The following is a 20,269-nucleotide window of genomic DNA, read 5'->3' on the forward strand; positions in this document are numbered from 1 at the left end:
GCACGAATGGGCGGGGCTTCCGACCAGCTCGGTATTAGGGGTGGATCACCGGCGCGCGTGCGAGCGGGCGGAGCTTATTTGCATAAAAGTCCGAGTTGCCGCTGTTTCGATTGTGTAATTTACGGATTGGGGCAGTATTTCCATTTCTTAACCGCAAGCAAGTGTCAGGAGACGGTGGTGTCAGGCGCCTGTGTAGGAGTAAAGCGTATTTATTTTGCATTCCACGAAGGCCTTTGCATTATAGCAGTTTTACGTATGATTTACATTGTACATGATTTGTAGCAACTTGAGGTTTAGCTCAGCCAAAACCACTGGGCCTGCGCCGTAGCAATCTCCTGCCAGATGCTTCCAGGAGCAGCGCGTGATACCAACCGACCTCGGCTCCAGCGAGCACCGGAAGTCCAGAAGGTTCGCCGTTTCCGCTCCTCCCAGGTGTCCAATAGGATAGAGCGGGACAGCCCCGGAAATGATGTAAGAGAGACCACTCTCCTTCCGGTTCTGGCTGTGCGGGAGCGGGCAGCGTAGACATGCGGCTGCTCACCCACAACTTGCTGAGCTCGCACGTGCGGGGGGTGGGGCCCCGAGGCTTCCCCCTGCGTCTCCAGGTACCGGCCGTCTCGGGCACCTCTCCCGGGGGCGGGGGTAGAACCAGGATCCGGTCCTTGCATAACTAAATCTCTGCGCCCCTCAGGCCACGGAGGTCCGTATCAACCCTGTGGAGTTCAACCCCGACTTCATAGTGCGTATGATACCCAAAGTGGAGTGGGCGGCGCTTCTGGAGGCTGCGGACCACGTGAGGACCCTCCTCCCCACCTCCCCAGCCCAGTGCACACCGTGGGTGGCTGGGGGCTGGTTCGGGGAGCGGGGGGGGCGGGGTGCGGAGATAGTCTTAACTGCAGCCCTTTACACCAGGCCTCAGGGCGAGCGTCTGGGAAGCCGAGATGATTTAAGCCTCTTGCCCACAGCTGCATCTCATCCAGGTGCCTAAAGAGCCGATTCAGGGGTATGAGCATAACGAGGAATTTCTGAGAAAGATGCACCACGTGCTGCTGGAGGTGAGAACCGGCCCATCGCTTGCCTCCTGGCTGTACACCCACACCTGACAACTGCCAGTGCTCAGTTCTGGTCCCCTCTTCCCGCAGGTGGAGGTCTTGGAGGGCACCCTGCAATGCCCAGAGTCGGGACGTGTGTTCCCCATCAGCCGTGGCATCCCCAATATGCTGCTGAGTGATGAGGAAACTGAGACTTAAACTGTGCCAGGCGCCGGTTTTTCACTCTGGTTGTGTGAATCTTTGTTTACTTTATTTTGTTTGTTAGTCCTATCCTATGTATCCCTAACCCTTGACCCAGTGACACACCACACAGTGTTTTTGAGCTCGATAGTATATATATTTTTTTCTCATTAAAGGTTCAAAACCAAAAGCGGTTTTTCTTTGCAGCAAATATACATTAAAATAGAGTCTCTGTACAGCCAAGGGCTCTGGGCCCTGGCTTGCCCCATGTCCCTGCGCCTCCCTGGCCAAACCCAAAAATAAATATAGTGTTATTGCTCTGCAGGGCATAGAGGCAGTGCTCTCCCTGCCCCCCTGAGGAGACTGGGTGGGAGCTGATGGGGGGCCCTGGCCACCCCAGGGGTCCAGGGGCTGGAGCCTGCTTGGAGTTATTGCTTCAAGGTGGAGGGGGGGGCAGTAATGCCCAATGCAAATGATGAGAGAGGAGCAAAGGGAGCAGGAGCCTTTGCTCTCCAAATCCCTCTCCGTTCTGGAGAGGAAGTCGGATTAAGCAGCAGCAAAAGCATCACCCACTGGGAGACTGTGGCCTCCACTCCCTTCCCTCCCTGAGATCAGGCTTCTGCCCACCACCCCCCCCCCAACACACGTATGTCCCCTGCAGCCCCCTATGGCTTCCGCAAGGCCCCCTACACCCTGGGGGCACGTTATGGCTTGCGAGGGGCAGCACTGTGCCCAGAGCCTGGGCGCACATGTTCCCAGCTTCTAACACCCCCAAGGAGGGGGGAGGGGAGGGTGTAGGGCCTGCTCCCAGGGGCTGATGGTGTTGCCCTGGCCCTGCCAGCAGGCTGTGGCACTGCCCAGACCCCAGCTCTGCCCTCTTGGGGCCGACCCCATGCTGGGCGGGTCCTGCCAGCACCCCCACCCATGCCCACCCCTTGCCTCAGTCCATCATGGCCTCGAGCATTTCCAAAAACAGCTTGTGCATGGGCACCTTGCCCTCCAGCTTCACCCCATAGAAATGGGCCAGCACTTTGCCCGCTGTCTGGCGAAGGAGCGGTAGTGTGAGCAGCAGCCTGCCTGCCCGCCTCCGCTCAGCGCCCCCTCCGGGGCCCGCCCGGCCAGCTTCGTACTCCAGCAGGGCCTCGTGTAGAGCTTCTCGCAGCTGCTCCACTGCTTCAGCATCTTCAATGTGCACAGAGTCTGCAAGGCAAGATGACAGACTGTTGATGTGGGCCATCTCCAGAAGGGGCAGAGCCACATCGACCTGGGCACTGCCAGGTGGGGGCCCAAGGAGGAGCCACACCAAGATTTGCTGAAGCACTACTCGCTGCTCCTGCCCATGAGCCAGGGCCCACTCCTCCTTCCTCAGCTATGGCCACCTCCAGTCCCCTTCCCCTTCCCTCCCACTAAGTGGTTCACCTGTCTACAAAACCACGGGCACTAGAGCTCAGAATTCAGCATGCATTTCCTAGACCTGTCCTCGCCTGGCTTCGTGACTTTCAGCAAGTCACTGTTCTTGCCTAAGCCTGTTTTCCCTGTCTGCAAAGTGGGAGCGTGCCACCATCACAGGTTAAAAACCAAAGCGCCTGATGGAGAAACCCATCAGTACAAGCCCCAGACTCACCTGAATTGGCGAGGGCCAGGGCCTTCAGCAGAACGTACTCCTCGCGCTCCAGCCGCAGGGCCTGCAGTCGCCGCACCAGCTGCAGCAGGGCAGCCCCCAGTTCCCCCAGGCCAGCAGCTCGTGCCCCCTCTTCATCCAGGACCAGGTCCTCGGCGAAGGCCAGCTCATCCTGCAGCGGGAGGGAGCGCTGGGCCACACCCAACACCAGGACCTCCATCCACACGCTCTGCAGTACTGACATCTGGTCAGACAGTGACAGCGACGAGAAGCCTGGAGGGCAGGGGGACCAGAGTTGGCTAAGCAACTGCACCAGAGCTGGGCAGGGCCCAGCCTACCCAGGGAAGCCCCACATTGCCTGGGCCCTCTACCTGGGATGCTCTTGGCCCAGCTGATGGTGACCACGATCTCTCGGTCAAAGAGGTCACAGAGGGTGGCCACAGCTGGGAGGTGTCCATCAGGGCCCGCTGGGTCGGGCATGGCATACAGCTTCTCAGGTTCAACCACCAGCAGGTGGGACACGAGTGCGTTCACCGGGGCTGTAGTGACAGTTGGAAGAGGCACGCATTCATCCCTCTGCCAGCCCTTCAGGTCAAACATCTTCCCAGAGTCAGCCCCCTGTGGCCTTCCTCAATAGCCACTGGCCAGCCTGGCTCGGACACCTCTCTCCGGGAAACGCCGCACTATCTCCTAGGGAAAGCGTCTGTCTGTGGACAGGTTCTGAGCATTAGAAAACCTTCCCTGTTCCCAGCTGTACTGCTCGAGGTCTGACACAGAAAAGGGTATTTTTGTAAATACTTCTCAAGGGAAATGTGTGAATGAACAGATGAAGACATGGGTCCCAGCGCCCAAGATAACTACAATCCCGTATGAATGACATCAGACAGACATTGCCCACCCTGACCCCAGAGCCCCAAGGACCCCACCGTGTTCTCACCTGTCTTCCGAGGGCCTCCAGCTACTGCCAGAGTTCCAGCAGGGAAGGGGCCTGGGAAGGGCAGTGGGTCCACCTCTGGCCGCCGCTTGTACTTCTGTCGCCCACCACGGACGCGGTCCAGACGTACCCCTTGAGAATTGCAGGACAGCGCTGTGTCCACGGGGCTGGGGCTGGCCTGCTCTCCAGAGCCCAACTGCCCAGCCCAGTCAGCCAGGACTTCCCAGGCCTCACCCGGCACAACCCCATGCACCCAGCTCCCCAGCCTCACCCAGGCCCCCGCCAGCGCTCACCCTCCTTGAGCATGCCCACCCGCAGGCACTTGGTGAAGCGACAGGCCTGGCAAGCCTTGCGTCTCCTCTTGGTGATCTCGCACTCATTGGAGGCCGGACAGCTGTACTCGATGCTCCCTGCCAGGGAAGAGGCAGGGCTCCAGTGGCAGCCTCCTGGGGCCCAGAGGGGGCCTAGCCAGTGGGGAGAGCCCTGCCATTCCAGGCAAGCACAGGTCTGGGGAAAGCGGGAGTGCTATGAATGGGCCAGGGAAGCCGGGGCACTGAGGGGAAAGGCAGCTGGGCTGGGAATCCTGGCCTGGGCAAGGGAGGGGCTGGGACCAGGGGAGAGTCAGGTGGCATCCGGCCCCAGCCTCTGGTCAAGTCACACCTCTGGGCTGTGCTGCCCTCATCTGTTCTCATCAAGGGCCGCAGTGGCCTCCACACTGCTACATCCAGTGGTCAGTTCTCGTCCTTCTATTACTAACATCTAACACTGCTGATCCCTCCTAGAAACAAACACTTTTCTTCTTTTGCTTCTAGGATACCACACTCTGGGTTTTCCTCCTACGTCACTGCTATTTCAGGGCTTCTGTGCATCTGCCCACACTCCTTCCATTGAAGACCCCCTGAGGGCCCTCCAACCTGTCTCCTCTGACTCATTCCCATGGTGATCTCACCCAGGCTTTCAAATCTGTACCTCTAGCCTAGACCTGTCTGAACTCTAGACACATCCCACTGCCTCCTCGGCATGCTGCATGTCTAGAAGGCACTACAGACTTATCTTGTCCTAGATGGAGCCCCCAACCTACCCCTCCAAAACCTGCAATCTCATTTGTCCAGCTGCTCAAGCAGAAACCTAAGAGACATTTATAATTCCTCTCCCACCCCAAATCTAAGCCACTGACAGGTTCTGGTGGGCTTTACCTCCTAATCCGTTCAGAAGCCCACCCCTTCCTTCCCTGGCAACTGTTTCTACCCTTGACCAGAGTTACTCTCACCTCCCTTCCTGCTGCCTTGCCTCCTTCAGTTACTATCAACACAGAGGCATCCTCTTAAACCTAAGACAGGGAATTCCCTGGTGGTCCAGTGGTTAGGACTCCACACTTCACTGCTGAGGGACTGGGCTCTATCCCTGGTCAGGGAACTAAAGCCAAAAAAACCCTCTAAGACAGATCATGTCCCTTCCCTACTTAAAACCCTCCAGGTGTGGGGGAGGGAGGCTCAAGAAGGAGGAGATATATGTATGGTTATGGCAGATTCACATTGTTGTACAGCAGAAACCAACACAACACTGTAAAGCAATTATCTTCCAATTAAAAATAAATTTAAAAAACCCTCCAGATAAATCCCATGGGCTATGAGACCTGCATCCCAGCTCCTCGCTACCTTTCTGACCTCATCCCCTTTGCCCTCTGCCCAGCTCTGTTGGCCAACTCAATGTTCCTCAAACAGGCCCTGCCTCAGGGTGCATGGTCTCTTACCTCCTTCAGATCTCTCCTTCCTGGGGAGGCCTTCCCAGCCACTGGGTAAGAATGCCAAGAGTCCCTCCACAGACACCTCTGGTCACTTGCCCCTGCTGTATATTTCCTGCCCTTGCTTTATGGTTTCTCGTGAGCTCTTAGCACCGTTTAATATGCAACATCTGTACATATTTATCTTCTTTGTTCTGTCTACCCATTTTAGTGCCAGTTCCATGAGGGCCAGGACTGTGCCCAGTGCTAGGAACAGGGTCTGGCTGAATGAATGCACGGTGGCCCTCCCAGCTCCTGGGCTACCCCAGGACTGAATGGCTCAACCGGCCAACATACCCAAAGTGAATTTCTCCTCACAATCTGCTCTCTCCTCCACCCTACCTGGGCTTCTTCAGCTTAAGACGCCTCCTCAGGGAGGCCCTCCAGCATCTCAGGCCCAGCCAGGTTCCCTGGCTCATCCTGCTCCTGACCCCCCAGCACTTACCACAGCTGTTAATAACAACTGTGCTCAGTTCACTGTTTTCTCTCCTCCTCTGCTGGGATGTAAACTGAGGACAGGAGTGATCCTTAGTCCCAGCTGTGTCCCCACACCTGGAACAGTGGCCAGGGCAGCAGAGCACAAGTTCATGAAGAGTGAGGATTCTGGAGGCTGCCACTTACCAAGTGGGTGACCTTGGGCAAGCCCCACAGCTACGCCCTCGACCCTCAGTTTTCCCATCTGTAACACTGGGATGATTAAAAACTACTTCCTACAAAGGTGGGTTGTGAGAACAAAATGCGATAATCGAGGTAAGACATTTAGCAGGCTCCAGCACCTAGATACTCCACAATGATCACTGTGTATGGCTAATGCTCGACAAATACTTGTCAACAGAGAACCAAGTGTTCCAGGGTGGGTACGAGACATCTGAACCCAGACCTGTTGGCTCAGGTCTGCAGGGCCAGAAGGGAACAAAGCTTTTAGGCCAGTGGGTCTCAGCCAAGTCAAAACTTGCTAGAATGTCACAACCGGCCATGAGGCATCTGCCCGGAGTTATTTGTAATAAGCAGAGGCAACAGTCTGGCCTTTACGAGCTTAGCTCTGGACCTCAATCGACCCAAGTTCAAATCTTGTTGCTGCCATTTTCTACCCGTGGGACCTGAACCAAGTTTTGAAAACCTCTCTGGGCCTCAGTTATAATCGTGCTAGTACCTTAGAGACTGCTGTGAGGGGTAACAGAGCTTAAATGTAATAGGGCACGGTGCCTGACAGTCAAGAAACACTCTGAAAAAGCCTACGTATTATAGCCCCAAAGTAACCAATGGTTTATATAAAAATATAAGTAACAGGTACATCCCAAATAATGCTTCTTACATCGCCATCTTGCTCACTCATATTTTGATATGCTGAGTGGAAAAATTCACTGAGTACTATTGGCAGGGATGCCTAATAATCGTTGTTTTTTTTTTTTTTTTTTTCCCCTGACCACACCATGTGGCTTCTGGGATCTTAGTTCCCTGACCAGGGTTTGAACCTGGGCTCTTGGCAGTAAGAGCGAGAAGTCCTAACCACTGGACTGCCAGGGAATTCCCTGCCTAAGTCTTGTTAAAGGTAGATGCTGAAATATGATGTAGTCCCCTCTCAGTTAACCATAAAAACCCGCCTTGTGCTGGGGCTGCTTCAGGAAATCAACACAAAAAAGGGCATGTTCTCTGCTGGGGAGAGGATAGCAGCGGCCAGAAGACTCAAGCTTAGAAGCAGGCAGGGGCTGCTGTGGAAGGTGCTGGCCTGGGTACCAGAAAACTAGGAGGCATCCTGAGTCCCGCTCTCACATCCCACATCCAATCCATCAACACGTCCTGGCGGCTTTATTTAACTCTTAAGGGAAAGGGCATTCCTGGGACATAGGAGGACCTGGGCCAGGCTGCCAACCCCAAGTGGTACCACGGCACTCAGCAGTGCAGCAGTTAGGCAGCTCCAAGCCCAGAGAGCAAAGGGCACAGGAACGGGGTGGGGGCTCACCCTGGATGGTCCTCTTGAAGAAGGCTTTGCAGGCCTCACAGGATGCCACACCATAGTGGTAGCCGGAGGCCACATCCCCACAGACCAGGCAGAGGCGTTTGGGCAGGGAGCTGAGCACCAGCTTCCCACCACCCTGCTCGCCAGGCCCAGCCCCATCCCCATCCTCCTCTTCCTTGTGGCCTGGGAGGCAGCGGGTGGGAGCTGGGCCAGGAGCCAGAGCCACAGGGGGCTCAGTCTCAGTCTCCGAGGAACCCTTTGGGCTGTCAGGGCTGGCTGGTTCTGCCTTGATGTAGAGAGGCTCAATGCCCACCACCTGGCTGGACATGGCGCTGGTCACCTGCGGGAAGAGACCCGTCAGGTCACAGGGAGGAGCTGGGATGGGGGATGGAGACACCCTGTCACCCTGGTTGCCCAACCCCAGGCCTAGGCAGGCTTCCAGGCCTAGCCAGAGGGTGGAGGGGGGACAGAGTCCAAGGAAGGCTGCCCATGAAGAGGGCCCCCCCCAGCTGTTGCCATAGGAACAGAGTCTCCAGAGCCTCCAGGGCCAGTAACTGACAGCAGGTCTCCCACATGGGAACCTACAGGAGGTTTGGAAAACCCCTACCCCACCGAGGCCAGGCAATAGGGAAACCTTACCCCCAAGCACCCTTCAACCCTATCGGGAATCCTCAGCCAAGAGTGGGATATCTCTCAGTTTTCTCCAGATGCTGGCGATCTCAGCAGTCCCCCCACACCTGGGGATCCTCCACTCAAGAGCCAAAACAGAGACATACACACCAAAGGGCAGTCCATGTGCTCACACAGGTGTGTGTATACCCTCACCCTCCCACTCACTTGGGTCTCCAGATGTCCTCACCTGCACACACACCCTCATATGCTCACACACGGTCACACTCTACTGAGCAGGTTCACACTCACATGGCCTTCTCAAACCCCAGCTCTTACTCATGCTCCCATTTGCCTTCACACACTCCTAAAGTGCATACTACATAACAAAGTCACACTCAAGGCTCATAATCACACTCTCGCTCACAAATACACTTACACTCTCATCATGATCCCCGCCCCCCCCCCCCCCACACACACACACAGGCATAGACCCTTATGGAAAGACATTCGGAACCTCTCACACCTGACACATCTTCCCCTCTGGCCCCAGGCACACCCGCTGGCGCGGCTCCACCTCCTTGCACACTCTTCCGCACATTCGCTCTTACACTCCTGCTGCCGCAGAATCCTACACCACGGGGCACCCAGCCCGCCCCCCCAACCTGCGCACACCTACGGGAAGTTGCCTAAAGTTACTGCGTCTCCCCTCCCCCTCCGCCCGCGGGGGCCCTCTATCAGGTTATCAGGAAGTAATGGGGGAGCGCCAAGGAGGAGGAAGCTCTCCCCAGCCAGTGCGATGACCTTTGACCCAGAGAGAAGGGTGGCCCGAGGCCCCTTCGAGCGCCCCCACGTGGTCTTCAAAGCCCCTTCCCCGACCGGGAACCCTTCCCACCTTCCACCCTGGCCCGCCCCCGGGACTCCGGCATGCTCCAGGTGCCGGATTGAACCCTGCCCTGGGATTGGATCCGAAGCCCAAGCCCGACCCTGGCCAGAACCCGCAGCCCGAGTCAGAACTGGCCCCGGGTCTCGGGCCGGCGCCTTAAGCCCTGGACGCCAGATCCCGCCCGCACCCTGACCCCGTCTGGCTTTCGACCGGGTGCCGACCGTGACCTGGGCCGGACCCAGAGTCGGACCCCGCCTGGAACCCGCCCCCCGCCCGCCTCCCAGCCGCGCTCGCACATGGCCCCCGAGCCCCGCCCGCCCGCCCACCCCCCAGCGGCGCTCCCCTCCGCCCCCGGACCTGGGGCTCCGGCAGGGCGGGCGGGCAGGCATGGGGGCCGAGCGGCCCGGAGCGCCGGGTGAGCCGGGGGCCGCGCGCGGCCCCTCCTCCGCCGCCTCCTCGGGCCGCGCCGCCCCGCCGCACCGCGTCCCCTCACTCGGCGGCGCCGCCGGCGGCTTGTAGGACACAAAAGGACATCGCGGCCGCTTCCTACTCCGCTTCCTCCAGCTGACAGCGGGGGCGGGGCTGGCCGTGCGCATGCAAAGCAGGGGGCGTGGCCCAGCGCCCTATGCTAATCAGGCAAGTGGGGCGGGCAGCGCCTGCGCGCCGGGACGTGCCGGGGCGGGGCCGGCGAAGCCGGCGGGCTGGCCTCCGCGCAAGTCCGGGCTGCGCCGCCGCCGAGCTCTGGCGGCGCACTTGCTTGCGTAGGAGGCGGCCGAAGGGGCGTGTCCAGAGGAGACGCGGAGAGGCTCCGGGGAAGGGGTGGGGCCAGGAGCCTTCTTACGTAAAGGGAGAGGCGGGGCGCGCTGTTCGCGAGAGGTCGTTGAGGGGGGAGACTTCATACATATGTAAATAGGGGGCGGGGCGAGCGCCGAGACTGGTGTATCTGCATATGCATGAAAGGCGGGGTCTAGCGCGCCTAAGTTAGAAGGGAGGTGCTACCCCTTTCTTTTTCCCCTTTCCCCCAAGATAACACAAACGGGCACTGGCACTGCACACCCCATATTCCCGCAAAGCTGCTGAACCCAGAGTGGGAGAAGCTGACCTAAGACATGAAATAAGTCCTGGATTTCGAGTCCTGGGAAGGCGGAGCCCATAGGGCCCGAACGGAGAACGCTCAAGGTCACTGCGGTGACCGAGTGAAGGTCACAGGGAAAGGCGGGGCCACGTGCGTCCGCCTCTAGCGGGCAGCCACGCATTGACTCACGGACCATGTACAGATTCTTTTATTTCTCTAAGGGCTCAAATTCCACGTGGGCAGGGTCGGGCTTGGATCTGGGTACTGGACAGGGACCAGGGCTGGAGTCGGGCACTCGCTGGAGCCCGAGGCGGTGCTCTCAGATCGCCAAGACTTGCAGCCTCCTGTTCCGGCGCCTTTTGAGCCCCTCGATGTATCGCTGCAGCTGTTTGGTCAGGGAATGGTCCCGGCCGATCTCTGATTGGTAACCTGGAGGGCAGAGCTGTATTCAGGGCAGTGAGCAGGGGCATGGCCTCCCCATCAGCCAGTCTATGTTAGTTCGGGAAACTGGATCTTCAGGGTACTGGAACCTGGTGGTTTTGTTTCAAATGGTCAAGTCAGAGACCTGTGCTCCAAACAGATGGGAGAGTCAGAGTGGGATGGGGTGCTGAGGTGGAGGATGGATGAGGAAGGCAAATTTAGAGAAGATGTTGCCGGCCTGAATTAGGGCACTGAGAGCAGGAAGCTTTGGGGACACCTCTTGGACCACCCCCTCTAAGCCATTAGCTCTTAGCCCTCCCCACCCAACCCTGACTTTCATAAAGTAAGCAGGGCGACCAAAGGAAATTTACTCCAATAATCCACTGTCCAAAGGCTCTAGGAAGGGGCCAAGGCCACACAAAGGCTGTAATTCCCAATAGGCAAGTGGAGAAATGGCCTTAGAAAAGCCACAGCAGGTTAAGAGGGGCTGCACTGAGGCTACAGCCCAGTCCTGTGACAGTCACTCCGTACTCTGTCCTTTGGATCTCCCTGTGCCCAGCCTCCTAACTTTTTACTTTTCCTAAAGCTTCTGGAATATTTGTGGGTGGTAAGGGAATCTGACAAGGCAGATACATCCTGAAACCCCATTCCTATAGGACCAAGGCCTGCAAAATCCCCCAGGGTCTCTTGTGGAAGTTGGGGGCAAGGGTGGGGGGTGGCGCGCGGGGAGTAGGGGGTGGGGAGGCTCACTCCGGAGGGCTTCGGTGAGTATTTCCAGAGCTTCATTCTCCATCAGTTCAGTCAGGGGCAGGGGCAGCTGGAGAGGCAGCAAGAGACTCAGATGAACAAGGGACCCCAGCTCTGCCCACAGCTGAAATGCCCCAACTATGCCCTCCAGTTCCAAGACCCCCAATTGACCTGCCTGCCCCTCCACCCTGCAAAGCACCCCCACCCTCCCACCCCCCACTTGCTCACCCTCCACCCCCCACTATACTCCCAGTCTCCTTGGTGCCTCCAACCCTGCTCTGCTGTTCCACCCAGTAGGCTCGATGGGGTGTGTGCCTCGAGATATTGAGCGATGACACTGAGGAAGGCTTTTCTGGGAGAAGAGAAAAGAGGGATTTGTCATCTGTAGACTGCTTGGGCTTCCCTGGAGCAGAGAAGATGTAGAGGTATGTTGAGGGTTAGGGGGCTCCAGAGACCAGCTCCAGGTACTACTTGAGTGGGAAACAGTATGGGATAGGGGTTTACAAACCTGGGCTTTGTTGTCCCACCCTCCGAGATGCCAGTTCGGACTACCCCACTTTGTGAGACTTAAGGCCAGTGACTGACTTTCTGACCCTCAATTTCTTCATCTGTACAATGGGATAATAAGACTGGCCCCTTATGGAGGTTATGAAGTTTAAAGGTGATCATGCAAGGGAAGCTGAGTGCCTGGCACAACAGCAAGTGCTCAATAAATAGCATATTGTTGTCTGCTTCAATTCCCTGATGAAGGCCTAGAGAGCAGAGGTGGCAGGGAGAAGGGCATGCCCCAAACAGCCTGGTAAATAGTATTTACTACTGGAAGTAAAGGAAATGGCAAATTCCTGGAGAAGGAAATAGCAATCCACTCCAGTACTATTGCCTGGAAAATCCCATGGACAGAGGAGCCTGGTAGGCTACAGTCCATGGGGTCGCAGAGTAGGACACGGTTGAGCGACTTCACTTTCACTTTCACTGGAAGTAAACAGTATAACAACTGTAACCAGTGACAGTGAATAAAAGGTAGGCACCCCCTCAAATAGCTCAAATCCACAGAAAAGGCATTAACTCCCTTTCAACTATTCGGTGATTCCATAGAAAACACTCCATACGGCCTTTGCGTATTTTCCTGCCTGTCTCTATGGCCCCAGGACCTTGTGCGACGCCTGCCCGGTAGGGGGCGTTCCTAGAATGTCTGGTTGCTTTAAAGCCAGAAAGATTAGCGTGGGGCGCCCCTTCCAGGGAATCCTAGAAACTTAGGTCCTACTGTTTTCCCCCATTTTACGGCAATAGAAATTGAGGCTCTGGCCAGCCCCCCAGCTCGGGCGCCCACAGCCCGGTGAGGCCACACACCGTTGTCGGTCTTGGAATCGTCCTCCTCTAAACGGCTTCCCTGGGAGCTATCGCCGCCAAGCTCCAGCTCCTCTGGCTCTTCTGGCTTGAAGGTGTCCTTGTCCTCTCCGCCGTCGGATGCTTCCCAGCCACCCTCTGCGTCGTGGCCAGCCTTCTGGTCGTAGGACCAGCGAGTCTTACCGCTTACGCTAACGTCCTCCAGTTCCGAGTCCTCGCGTACCGTGGGCAGCTGCACATTCAGCTTCGGCTGAGACAGAGTAGCCGTGGTCCACATGTTTCGGATGTCCTGCAGGCTCGACCTGCCCGAGCCATGGTGGCTCGAAGACTTGGCCGACGCCTGTGGGCCACACACAACGAGGGAAGCCGAGGGTCGTGGGGAATCGGGAGGAGAGGAAGAGCAGGCTGGGAGCAGGGATCCTGAACCCAACCAGAGCCGACACTCCCCTGCTGGGGGCGGGGGGAGATGGGGGGCGTGGGGGGTGATTGTTGGGAGCTGCCCTGAGCCAGGGCTGAATGAGAGGACAGTCAGGGGCCCAGGGTGAGCCTGCGAGCTGGCAGGGTGAGGAGGACCAGGAAGAGTTCTTACTTTTAAAGGCTTTCCCTCCATGCTTCTGCCCCAACGGACCCAGTTGCCACAGGCCTCCGGGCGAGAAGGGTGGGGGAGGGGTTTCACGCTCCTTGAACGGGGTGGGGCAGGGTCCCGGCGGAACGGCCCATGGGAGTCTCGCGCCCGGAGAGTTCAAGCTACAAACCTCCACACTAGATGCCCTTCTGTCTCCCCATCCCTGGCCGCATAGCCGCACCGGGGATGGACGCCCCGCGCATCCTGGCTGATTCCCACTCCAGACCCTACCGGCAACTTCCAGGCAGAAACACCGGTCCAAGTACCCCTGAGAGTGCGGTCCCTTGACCGACGGGAAGGGCATGGGTTCGGCCTGGGGACCCTGGCGGGAGGAGAAGGAGGGAGCGGGGCCTGACTTGCCCGGGAGGTGGCCGACGACGCAAGCACTCGCACACCCTCTCGCGTTCCCGCAGCTCCACGCCCGCAGCCGTGCAGACTGTTTCCGTTTATTGATGCGGGCTTTGAGGCACAGTCGTGAGGTGTTGTGAGGGACAGGCCCGGCCGGGACAGCGAGACAGAAAGCCGTGGGAGTCTGGAAATGGATGAAGTGACAGGGCCAGGAGCAGGGGGTGGCAGACAAGCAGCCCATGGCCTCCTCCCCAGGTTTCGGTCCGGTCGGTCGAGAGAGGGCTCTTTGGTCAGACAAGCAGAGCATGCCGGGGTGAGAGGGCCAGAACGAAGCCCTTTGAGAGGCCGGGGCCGGGGTCCTCCCTCTACGCGGGCACGCCTTTGTCCCGGGGGCGCCCCGGGCCGCGGGGCCGCGACGGTTTCCTGGGGGGATTGAGGGGGCGGCGGCGACCCCGTGGCGCGCGGGGCAGCGCGCAGCCGCGCTCGCTCTGCGTGTCCGAGGACTCGTCGATAAAGGCCAGATTCTCGCTGGGGTAGTCCAGCGCGGAGGCCGTGGGCGGCGTGGGCGGCGTGGGCGGGGAGGGCGGGGAGGACGGCTCGGTCTTCTCCGGGGCCGCAGGGGATAGGGGCCTGCTGGCAGGCTGCGCCGTGCAAGGCGGTGGAGGCAGGGGTGGCCGCTCCTTCTCCAACGGCGGTGGTGCCGTGGGCCCAACTCGCTGGGTCACCCGCGCGGTCACCGTGCCCGTCCAGCTGGCGGCCTGCGCCGTGAGGCCACCCATCTGCGCAGGGAGGAAAGGTAGTCCTCGACCAGGGATCCTCGACCGTCTCTCCGCAACCCCGGGAGCCTGCGCCGTCACCTGTCAGGCATGGCCCCTCTTTTCCGCCTGGTCCTCCTGCCTCATGAGTGGGAAAAGGCCGGAGGAGGGAGGGCAAAGCTCATCACCAGCCATATCCTCTCCTTTCCTCCGCCTGCACTGAAATGCTCCCTTCTCCAGAAGAAAAGACCCGAGGTTTTGTATCAGCTCTCCCGTGTCCCCAGAGACCTTTGTGCCTCCACCTACTCCACGGCCAGTAGAGGGGGTTACAAAATACAACAATAAATAAAACTACAACGACAAAACGCAGCAACAAATAAAATTTTAGTACAAGTATGTCCCATGCAATATTTGAGACATACTTGTACTCAGATAATATCTGCAATTTATCCGAAATTCATATCCAACTAGGATTCCTTCATCTTTATTGGCTAAATCTGGTAACCTTTAACCATGAGAGTAGAGACTGGAGTCAACTGCAAACCTGTCCGAGCTTATCCCTTTGATCCCAACCGGTGCACACCGTGACTCCCTCAATCCCTGTCTTGGGGAGCCCACACTCTGGAAGGGAAGGCGGGGTGGTCCACCGGCTGCTGGGGAACAGCGCGTCAGCACCACAGCGCGGGCGCAGGCGCGGCGTCGAAGCAAGGGGCGCCTACCTCTGCGCGAGTGCGGCGGGACACGACTCGCAGCCAGTTCCCGATGGTGGTGAGCACTGAAGCGAAGTAGGCCAGGCCGAGCAGGATCCAAAACCACACCAGCGGCTGGTAGGCTGCAAAGTTCTGGTTGGGACTGGCCCCTGGGACATCGCCGGAGAGGGCAGAAAAAAGTTGATTGTGAGACACGCCTTGAGCCCATAAGTCTCGGGTTCACTGTCCTTCCCAACTCCTGGAGAGGATCCGCCCTCCCCAGGGCCAAGGGTCTGAGCTAGACTGCGTGAATAGACGCAAGGAGACAGACTGGGAGTGACTTGAAGGTGTGCAAGGGAAGAGTAAGTGGAGGTGCTCACGCGCAAGAATGTGAGCATGTGTGAGGGGTGCACGTGTACAAGAATGTGGCATGTGTGAAGGGGTCACTTAATATACGTGTGAGCATGCATGGGCGTGCAGGCATGCAAGACCATAAGTAGGCAGGAGGTGTCGCAGCCCTGCCAAAACGTGAGGGTGCATTCAGTGAGCGGATGTAGGGCGTGGAGCAAGCGCGTGTGAGCTCACAAGCGCCCTGTGGAATTTCGAGAGAGAAGCCAGATGGCAGAGCCCGTGGGAAGGGAAGAGCAACCCAAGAAAGGTGGCCTCACCGGCCACATAGTCCCCGAAGCCCACCGTGGTGAGTGTCACCACCACGAAGTAGATGGCCTCCAGCTTGCTCCAGCCCTCCATGTAGCAGAACACGAACGTGGGCGTAAGGACAAAGAGCAGGCAGCCGATCAGCAGGAAGAGCACCGCGGATAGAATTCGCACCAGCCCCGGTGGCACGTGCCACTTCTGCAGGGAGGGGCCGAGGAGTCACCAAAACCTCCACGCTCACACCCCACACCCCCTCTTCTCGGAGCCAGTGTTCGAGGTTCGCGGGATTCAGGCGCCCCGCCCCGCTCACATGCCCGGGCTGGGACGGACGTAGGTAAGGGTATCCCGAACCCAACGCCAGGGCGCACAGGGCTTGGAGCAGCTCACCAGGAAGATGGCTTCGATGTGACCGATGCCGCGGCGCAGGGAAGAGCCCAGCCGGTCCCCGACCCCGGCCAGCAGTATCCCAAACAGCGGGATCCCCACCAGCGCATAAAAGATGCAGAAGAGGCGCCCAGCGTCTGTGCGCAGGGCTGCGTTGCCATAGCCTGGGCAGAGGGGCCGTGCAGCAGGTCTAGGGGCTACCTGGCACCCCCCTAGCTCCCCCTGCACCTTCCCCCCTGAGAAAGCCCAGCCACCCCTTGCCCCCTCTCCATGCCCAATCCCTTCCCCCACCAATGGTTGTGATGATGGTGCCTGAGAAAAAGAAGGCACTGCCCAGGTCCCAGGCTGAATGGTTGCTGTTACTGGTTGAGTTGGTGTCAGGGTTCGCGCCCCCTCCCAGGGCATCAGCCACATCCTGCAGGACAAGGCGCAGAAGGAGGAACCTCAGTCCTTGCCTCCTATCCTGGCCAACCCCTGGCCCTCCAGTCTCTGAGTGCTTCCCTCCTTACCCCTCCCAGCTCTCCCCTGCCCTCTGGTCTTCTTGAAGGCAGTCCCTTAGAGCAGACATTGCAGATTGGGCAGCCCAATTTTGTTGTTTGACCAACACATTGTTGTAGAGACGTTTGAGTTATCAGCCCCTTAATTTCACATAACAGATTTCCAGTTTTACAGTGGTCAGGAGCACAGACTCTGGAACCAGCCTGCCTGGGTTCACATCTTGGTGCTAAGTGAAGCTGAACTGCGCTTCCATTTCTGCATCTGTCAGTTGGGGATGGTGATAATAGTACCTTCCTCAAAGAGTTATTGTGAAGAGTTAAAGCATTCACAACAAAGCAAGCATTGTGCAGTTGTTAAATGATTACCCATGTAGACACCATGCTCAATGAGTTCAGCTTTCCAGGGACCCCACCACCTCTACTTCCCCTTAGGAAGCTGACTTTGAGTCAGTCTCTTGCCTTCAAAAATCTGATTAAAGTTAGGGACCCTCCCTCCAGGAAGGTTCACATACCAACAAATTTTGCATCCAGTTTGGGGAGGGTCATGGACAGACAAACCCTTCCCCACCCTGCTGAAGTCCAAACCAAACCCTGTGCTACACAGTAGATGTTCACTGAAGGTGAAAGTGAAAGTCACTCAGTCTTGTCTGACTCTTTGTGACCCCATGGACTATACAGTCCATGGAATTCTCCAGGCCAGAATACTGGAGTGGATAGCCTTTTCCTTCTCCTGGGGATCTTCACAACCCAGGGATCGAACCCAGGTCTCCCGCATTGCAGGCAGATTCTTTACCAGATGAGCCACAAGGGAAGCCCAGATGCTTATTAAATATGATTACATTCATGAAATGGCCATGTGTCTGCCCATCTTGCCAGCCAGTTGGCCTCCCTCCCAAGACAGAGTCTGTGTTTTGAGAGTGCCTGCCCTAAGTGATGGAGGTCAGAGCACAGTGAGCCCTTCCCCAAGCAGCACCGAGCCAGGACACACAGGCGGTCGTGTGAAGGAGGTCATAAACCACCTTCTTTCTCTCTGACTGCAGTCCTCATTAGCAAGACACATTCCAAATTAATCTTCCTAAAGTGACAGCCCCAAATCTTCCATCCCTCTCTGCTATCTGCAGAATAGAGTCTGAGCCCAGCCTGTAAGCCCCTTCTCCATGTGGTCCCAACCTCCCTTTCCCGAGTCTTCTCTCCTGGGACTTCCATTTTGGAGCCCAAGTTACAGTGACCTTATCCCCAGATTTTGAGACGATTCCATTTCCTGTAATAATCTCTTCATGAAGCCAAGAAGTGAAGTGTATGATTAAAAGTTATTTCATTTTATTTTGCAACACTTTTCCAATAAATTCACAACTTGGGAAAAAATCCTTTGTCATTCTGGGTGTTCTAATTTTTGCTTCAAATGACTAGGCATCTGCTAAATCCAAGAACTGCAAAACACTTTGAGCTTTCCAGTTTCCACGCCTTTTTCCATGCTGTTCCTCTGCCTGAGAGTCTCTTGCAACCCAATCACACATCTCTAAATTCTACCCATCTCATCTGCTTCACCAATTACTGGCTCTTCCCAAAGACCCTGGGGCATCTCCCTCCTTGCCATCACCCTCACCCTGCACCTAGGCCAGGGCTCAGCATACAGCTGGCAGTTAACAAAGAAGGAAGTAAGGAAAGCTCCCCTTCTACTAAATCCTACAGTGAACTTTCCCTGGAATCGGTGCCTTCGCCTAGATGTGACATCCTCTAGGCTACAGCCTGCATCTGTCCACCCCAATATCAATTTCCCTGCTCACCCTATCCTGGACAGCATGGCACCTAGCACACAGTAGGTGCACAATTGCTGCATGACTGGCTAATTATAGAAGAGAAATAAAGCAGCTGTTGCCCGCCTTGCATGTTTCTGCCCTTCCTTTTCTTCTTTTTTCATATCCAGGAGAAAAGCTATTCCTTTGTGAAGATAAAATAGGTCAGGTTCCCTCTCTCCTCCTGCCCTGTGGTGTGGTCAGACACTCTCCTACCCAGAGTGTCAGAGAGCCTTTCTGGGCATTCTCTGGGTCAGAGACAATGTCAAGCTGCCTGTGTCCTGGCCCCACCCCACCCTCAACTCTGCTCCAGGTCCTGCCACCTTGGGAATCAGCTGGAACACTGAGTCCCCATGCTGATGCCTCCTCCTTCCATAAGAACAGGCAGGAAAGGAAAGGTGGGGGGAGGTTAGCTTTTCAATAACATAATACACATTAATGTAATCAAGTTAAATGTTAGGTGTTTTTATTTATTTTTTTTAATATGACAGTGGCTCAGAAATCAGAGGGAGAACAGAGGGGCTTGCCTGACAGTAGCATGAAAGGCTGCGGCCCACTCTTCCTTTAGTCACTGGACCAAAGCCCACCCCATCCCTGACTTGCACTCCCTCTAGCTTTCACTTCACAAGCATGTGTCCTGGCAGGAAGGTGTGCTCAAGCTGGCATCCATGATGGCATGGATTGGCTTAGGGGAACCTGGAACCCTCCGAAATCAAGGGTATGTATTTATATGTGCACTTTTTTGGAGGTAGGGGGTGGGGAAGTGTTCACAGTGTTCTTGGGTTTCTCTGAGGCATCTGTGACTCTAAAGAAGCACAGGAACTAGTGTAGAGATGCCAGATTTAGCAAATAAAAATACTGCATGGGACAAATTTGTGTTTTAAAAGTATTCATCCTTGAGCTGAAATTTACATTTAACTGGGTGTTCCAGCCTTCATCTGGTAACCCTAAACCTGTGAGTTAGACCTGGGAAGACGTAACATATCTCATATGCTACAGCCGTTTATTCATTTCTTCCTTCACGGGTTCCTTCACGCAATTACTATCACACGCCAGGCAACCCAATGCTGGGCACAGCAAGGAAAACAAATGCAGCCCATGGCCGCCATATTGAAAACACAAGAGACCTGGATCCCGGCCTCTGCCCCGCACCCCTCCAGCTGCACCCTGCCTTCAGGGGTGTGGGTCAGGAAGCAGCACTCCAGAACAGGGCCCCAGCCGCATGCAGCTAGTGTCAGGGGGTCACGGGTGACTGCTGTGGGGTCTCTCCCCCACCCACGCACCTTGATGAAGAGCCCCAGGTCCTGGTCGCTCACACATGGATGGGCCCTCAGGAACTTCTCTCGCACCTCCCCCAGCTCCCTTTGGGCCTGCTGCTCATGGGGCTGCTCCAAGGCCTGGAACACCAGGGCACCGGACACCAGGTAGAGCAGGACCAGAGCCAGCAGCGCCAGTAGTGTGGTGCTGCGCATGGCGCGCCCAGGGGCCCGGCCAACTCCACTGCCCGCCTGGGGAGGCTGGGCAGGGGGTTCCTGGGGAGCTGCAGTCACTGCGGGCAGAACCAGGGATGCCGGGGTCAATCACCTGGCCTGACACCCTTACACCCTCCTTCTCCAACCCTACACACGCAAAGGTCCTGGGAGCCCCCGGCCCTACTACCTGCAGAGGGTCTCTCCTCACACCCCTCTGATCAACCCGCTCCTGGTACCAGGACACACCCAGTGCCCACCCCACCCCCACCTCGGTCCTCCCCCTTACCTCCACTGCCCGGCCCTCAGCCCCAGTCCGGGACTCCAGGGTGTGAGAAGAGGGCACAGGAAAGGAAAGGACGGAGAGTGGAAGGTGGAAACAGAGACAGCCTGCCCAGGGAGAGGCGGGGCCAGAGGGGAGATGCTGGGGGCCTG

General features: G+C 57.2%; 4 protein-coding genes across 12 annotated transcripts; 1 reads left to right on the forward strand and 3 right to left on the reverse strand.

The window, feature by feature from the left end:
* The first annotated feature begins 122 nt into the window (after positions 1-122).
* TRMT112 (tRNA methyltransferase activator subunit 11-2) lies at positions 123-1,422 on the forward strand. Of its 3 annotated transcripts, none has more exons than XM_055580935.1 (4): positions 123-408; positions 692-793; positions 966-1,055; positions 1,143-1,422. In XM_055580935.1, the coding sequence occupies exons 1-4, from the start codon at positions 343-345 to the stop codon at positions 1,248-1,250; spliced, it is 366 nt and encodes a 121-aa protein (XP_055436910.1). In that variant the 5' UTR covers positions 123-342; the 3' UTR covers positions 1,251-1,422. The 3 variants fall into 3 exon arrangements, with proteins under 3 accessions (XP_055436910.1, XP_055436907.1, XP_055436909.1); XM_055580932.1 differs by having other exon boundaries at positions 339-471; XM_055580934.1 differs by lacking the exon at positions 123-408 and adding an exon at positions 473-605.
* A 146-nt stretch (positions 1,423-1,568) lies between these two features.
* Positions 1,569-9,586, reverse strand: ESRRA (estrogen related receptor alpha). 2 transcript variants are annotated; one of them, XM_055580929.1, is made up of 7 exons: positions 9,383-9,586; positions 7,534-7,870; positions 4,081-4,197; positions 3,791-3,919; positions 3,225-3,392; positions 2,857-3,126; positions 1,569-2,432 (listed from the first exon to the last, which is right to left on the reverse strand). In XM_055580929.1, the coding sequence occupies exons 2-7, from the start codon at positions 7,856-7,858 to the stop codon at positions 2,173-2,175; spliced, it is 1,269 nt and encodes a 422-aa protein (XP_055436904.1). In that variant the 5' UTR covers positions 7,859-7,870; positions 9,383-9,586; the 3' UTR covers positions 1,569-2,172. The 2 variants fall into 2 exon arrangements, with proteins under 2 accessions (XP_055436904.1, XP_055436905.1); XM_055580930.1 differs by lacking the exon at positions 4,081-4,197.
* A 706-nt stretch (positions 9,587-10,292) lies between these two features.
* Positions 10,293-13,470, reverse strand: CATSPERZ (catsper channel auxiliary subunit zeta). 6 transcript variants are annotated; one of them, XM_055583339.1, is made up of 5 exons: positions 13,204-13,470; positions 12,618-12,864; positions 11,496-11,614; positions 11,271-11,337; positions 10,293-10,542 (listed from the first exon to the last, which is right to left on the reverse strand). In XM_055583339.1, exons 1-5 carry the CDS (start codon positions 13,222-13,224, stop codon positions 10,325-10,327), a joined length of 672 nt encoding a protein of 223 aa, XP_055439314.1. In that variant the 5' UTR covers positions 13,225-13,470; the 3' UTR covers positions 10,293-10,324. The 6 variants fall into 6 exon arrangements, 5 of the variants coding, with proteins under 5 accessions (XP_055439314.1, XP_055439312.1, XP_055439315.1 ...); XM_055583337.1 differs by having other exon boundaries at positions 12,618-12,954; XM_055583340.1 differs by having other exon boundaries at positions 10,293-10,529; positions 12,618-12,954; positions 13,204-13,433.
* A 482-nt stretch (positions 13,471-13,952) lies between these two features.
* On the reverse strand, positions 13,953-19,909 carry KCNK4 (potassium two pore domain channel subfamily K member 4). Its single transcript, XM_055583706.1, has 6 exons — positions 19,649-19,909; positions 16,364-16,487; positions 16,076-16,236; positions 15,700-15,886; positions 15,062-15,201; positions 13,953-14,366 (listed from the first exon to the last, which is right to left on the reverse strand). The coding sequence occupies exons 1-6, from the start codon at positions 19,835-19,837 to the stop codon at positions 13,953-13,955; spliced, it is 1,215 nt and encodes a 404-aa protein (XP_055439681.1). The 5' UTR covers positions 19,838-19,909.
* Between the last annotated feature and the right edge of the window lie 360 nt (positions 19,910-20,269).

The sequence above is a fragment of the Bubalus kerabau genome, chromosome 5 (assembly GCF_029407905.1).
Source record: "Bubalus kerabau isolate K-KA32 ecotype Philippines breed swamp buffalo chromosome 5, PCC_UOA_SB_1v2, whole genome shotgun sequence".
Taxonomy (NCBI): domain Eukaryota; kingdom Metazoa; phylum Chordata; class Mammalia; order Artiodactyla; family Bovidae; genus Bubalus; species Bubalus kerabau.

Coding starts and splice junctions, on each gene's coding strand:
- TRMT112 (XM_055580932.1), top strand. CDS start 343: ATGCTTCCAGGAGCAGCGCGTGATACCAACCGACCTCGGCTCCAGCGA. Junction 472..691: donor GGGACAGCCCCGGAAATGAT/GTAAGAGAGACC, acceptor TGCGCCCCTCAG/GCCACGGAGGTCCGTATCAA. Junction 1,056..1,142: donor TGCACCACGTGCTGCTGGAG/GTGAGAACCGGC, acceptor CTCTTCCCGCAG/GTGGAGGTCTTGGAGGGCAC.
- ESRRA (XM_055580929.1), bottom strand. CDS start 7,858: ATGTCCAGCCAGGTGGTGGGCATTGAGCCTCTCTACATCAAGGCAGAA. Junction 3,920..4,080: donor GGTGGGCATGCTCAAGGAGG/GTGAGCGCTGGC, acceptor GCAATTCTCAAG/GGGTACGTCTGGACCGCGTC. Junction 2,433..2,856: donor CCTGGCCCTCGCCAATTCAG/GTGAGTCTGGGG, acceptor CTTGCCTTGCAG/ACTCTGTGCACATTGAAGAT.
- CATSPERZ (XM_055583337.1), bottom strand. CDS start 13,224: ATGGAGGGAAAGCCTTTAAAA. Junction 12,955..13,203: donor TGGAGGGAAAGCCTTTAAAA/GTAAGAACTCTT, acceptor TGTGGCCCACAG/GCGTCGGCCAAGTCTTCGAG. Junction 11,615..12,617: donor CGATTCCAAGACCGACAACG/GTGTGTGGCCTC, acceptor CTCCCAGAAAAG/CCTTCCTCAGTGTCATCGCT.
- KCNK4 (XM_055583706.1), bottom strand. CDS start 19,837: ATGCGCAGCACCACACTACTGGCGCTGCTGGCTCTGGTCCTGCTCTAC. Junction 15,887..16,075: donor ACATCGAAGCCATCTTCCTG/GTGAGCTGCTCC, acceptor CCCTCCCTGCAG/AAGTGGCACGTGCCACCGGG. Junction 14,367..15,061: donor CCCGCCGCACTCGCGCAGAG/GTAGGCGCCCCT, acceptor CTCCCTGCGCAG/ATGGGTGGCCTCACGGCGCA.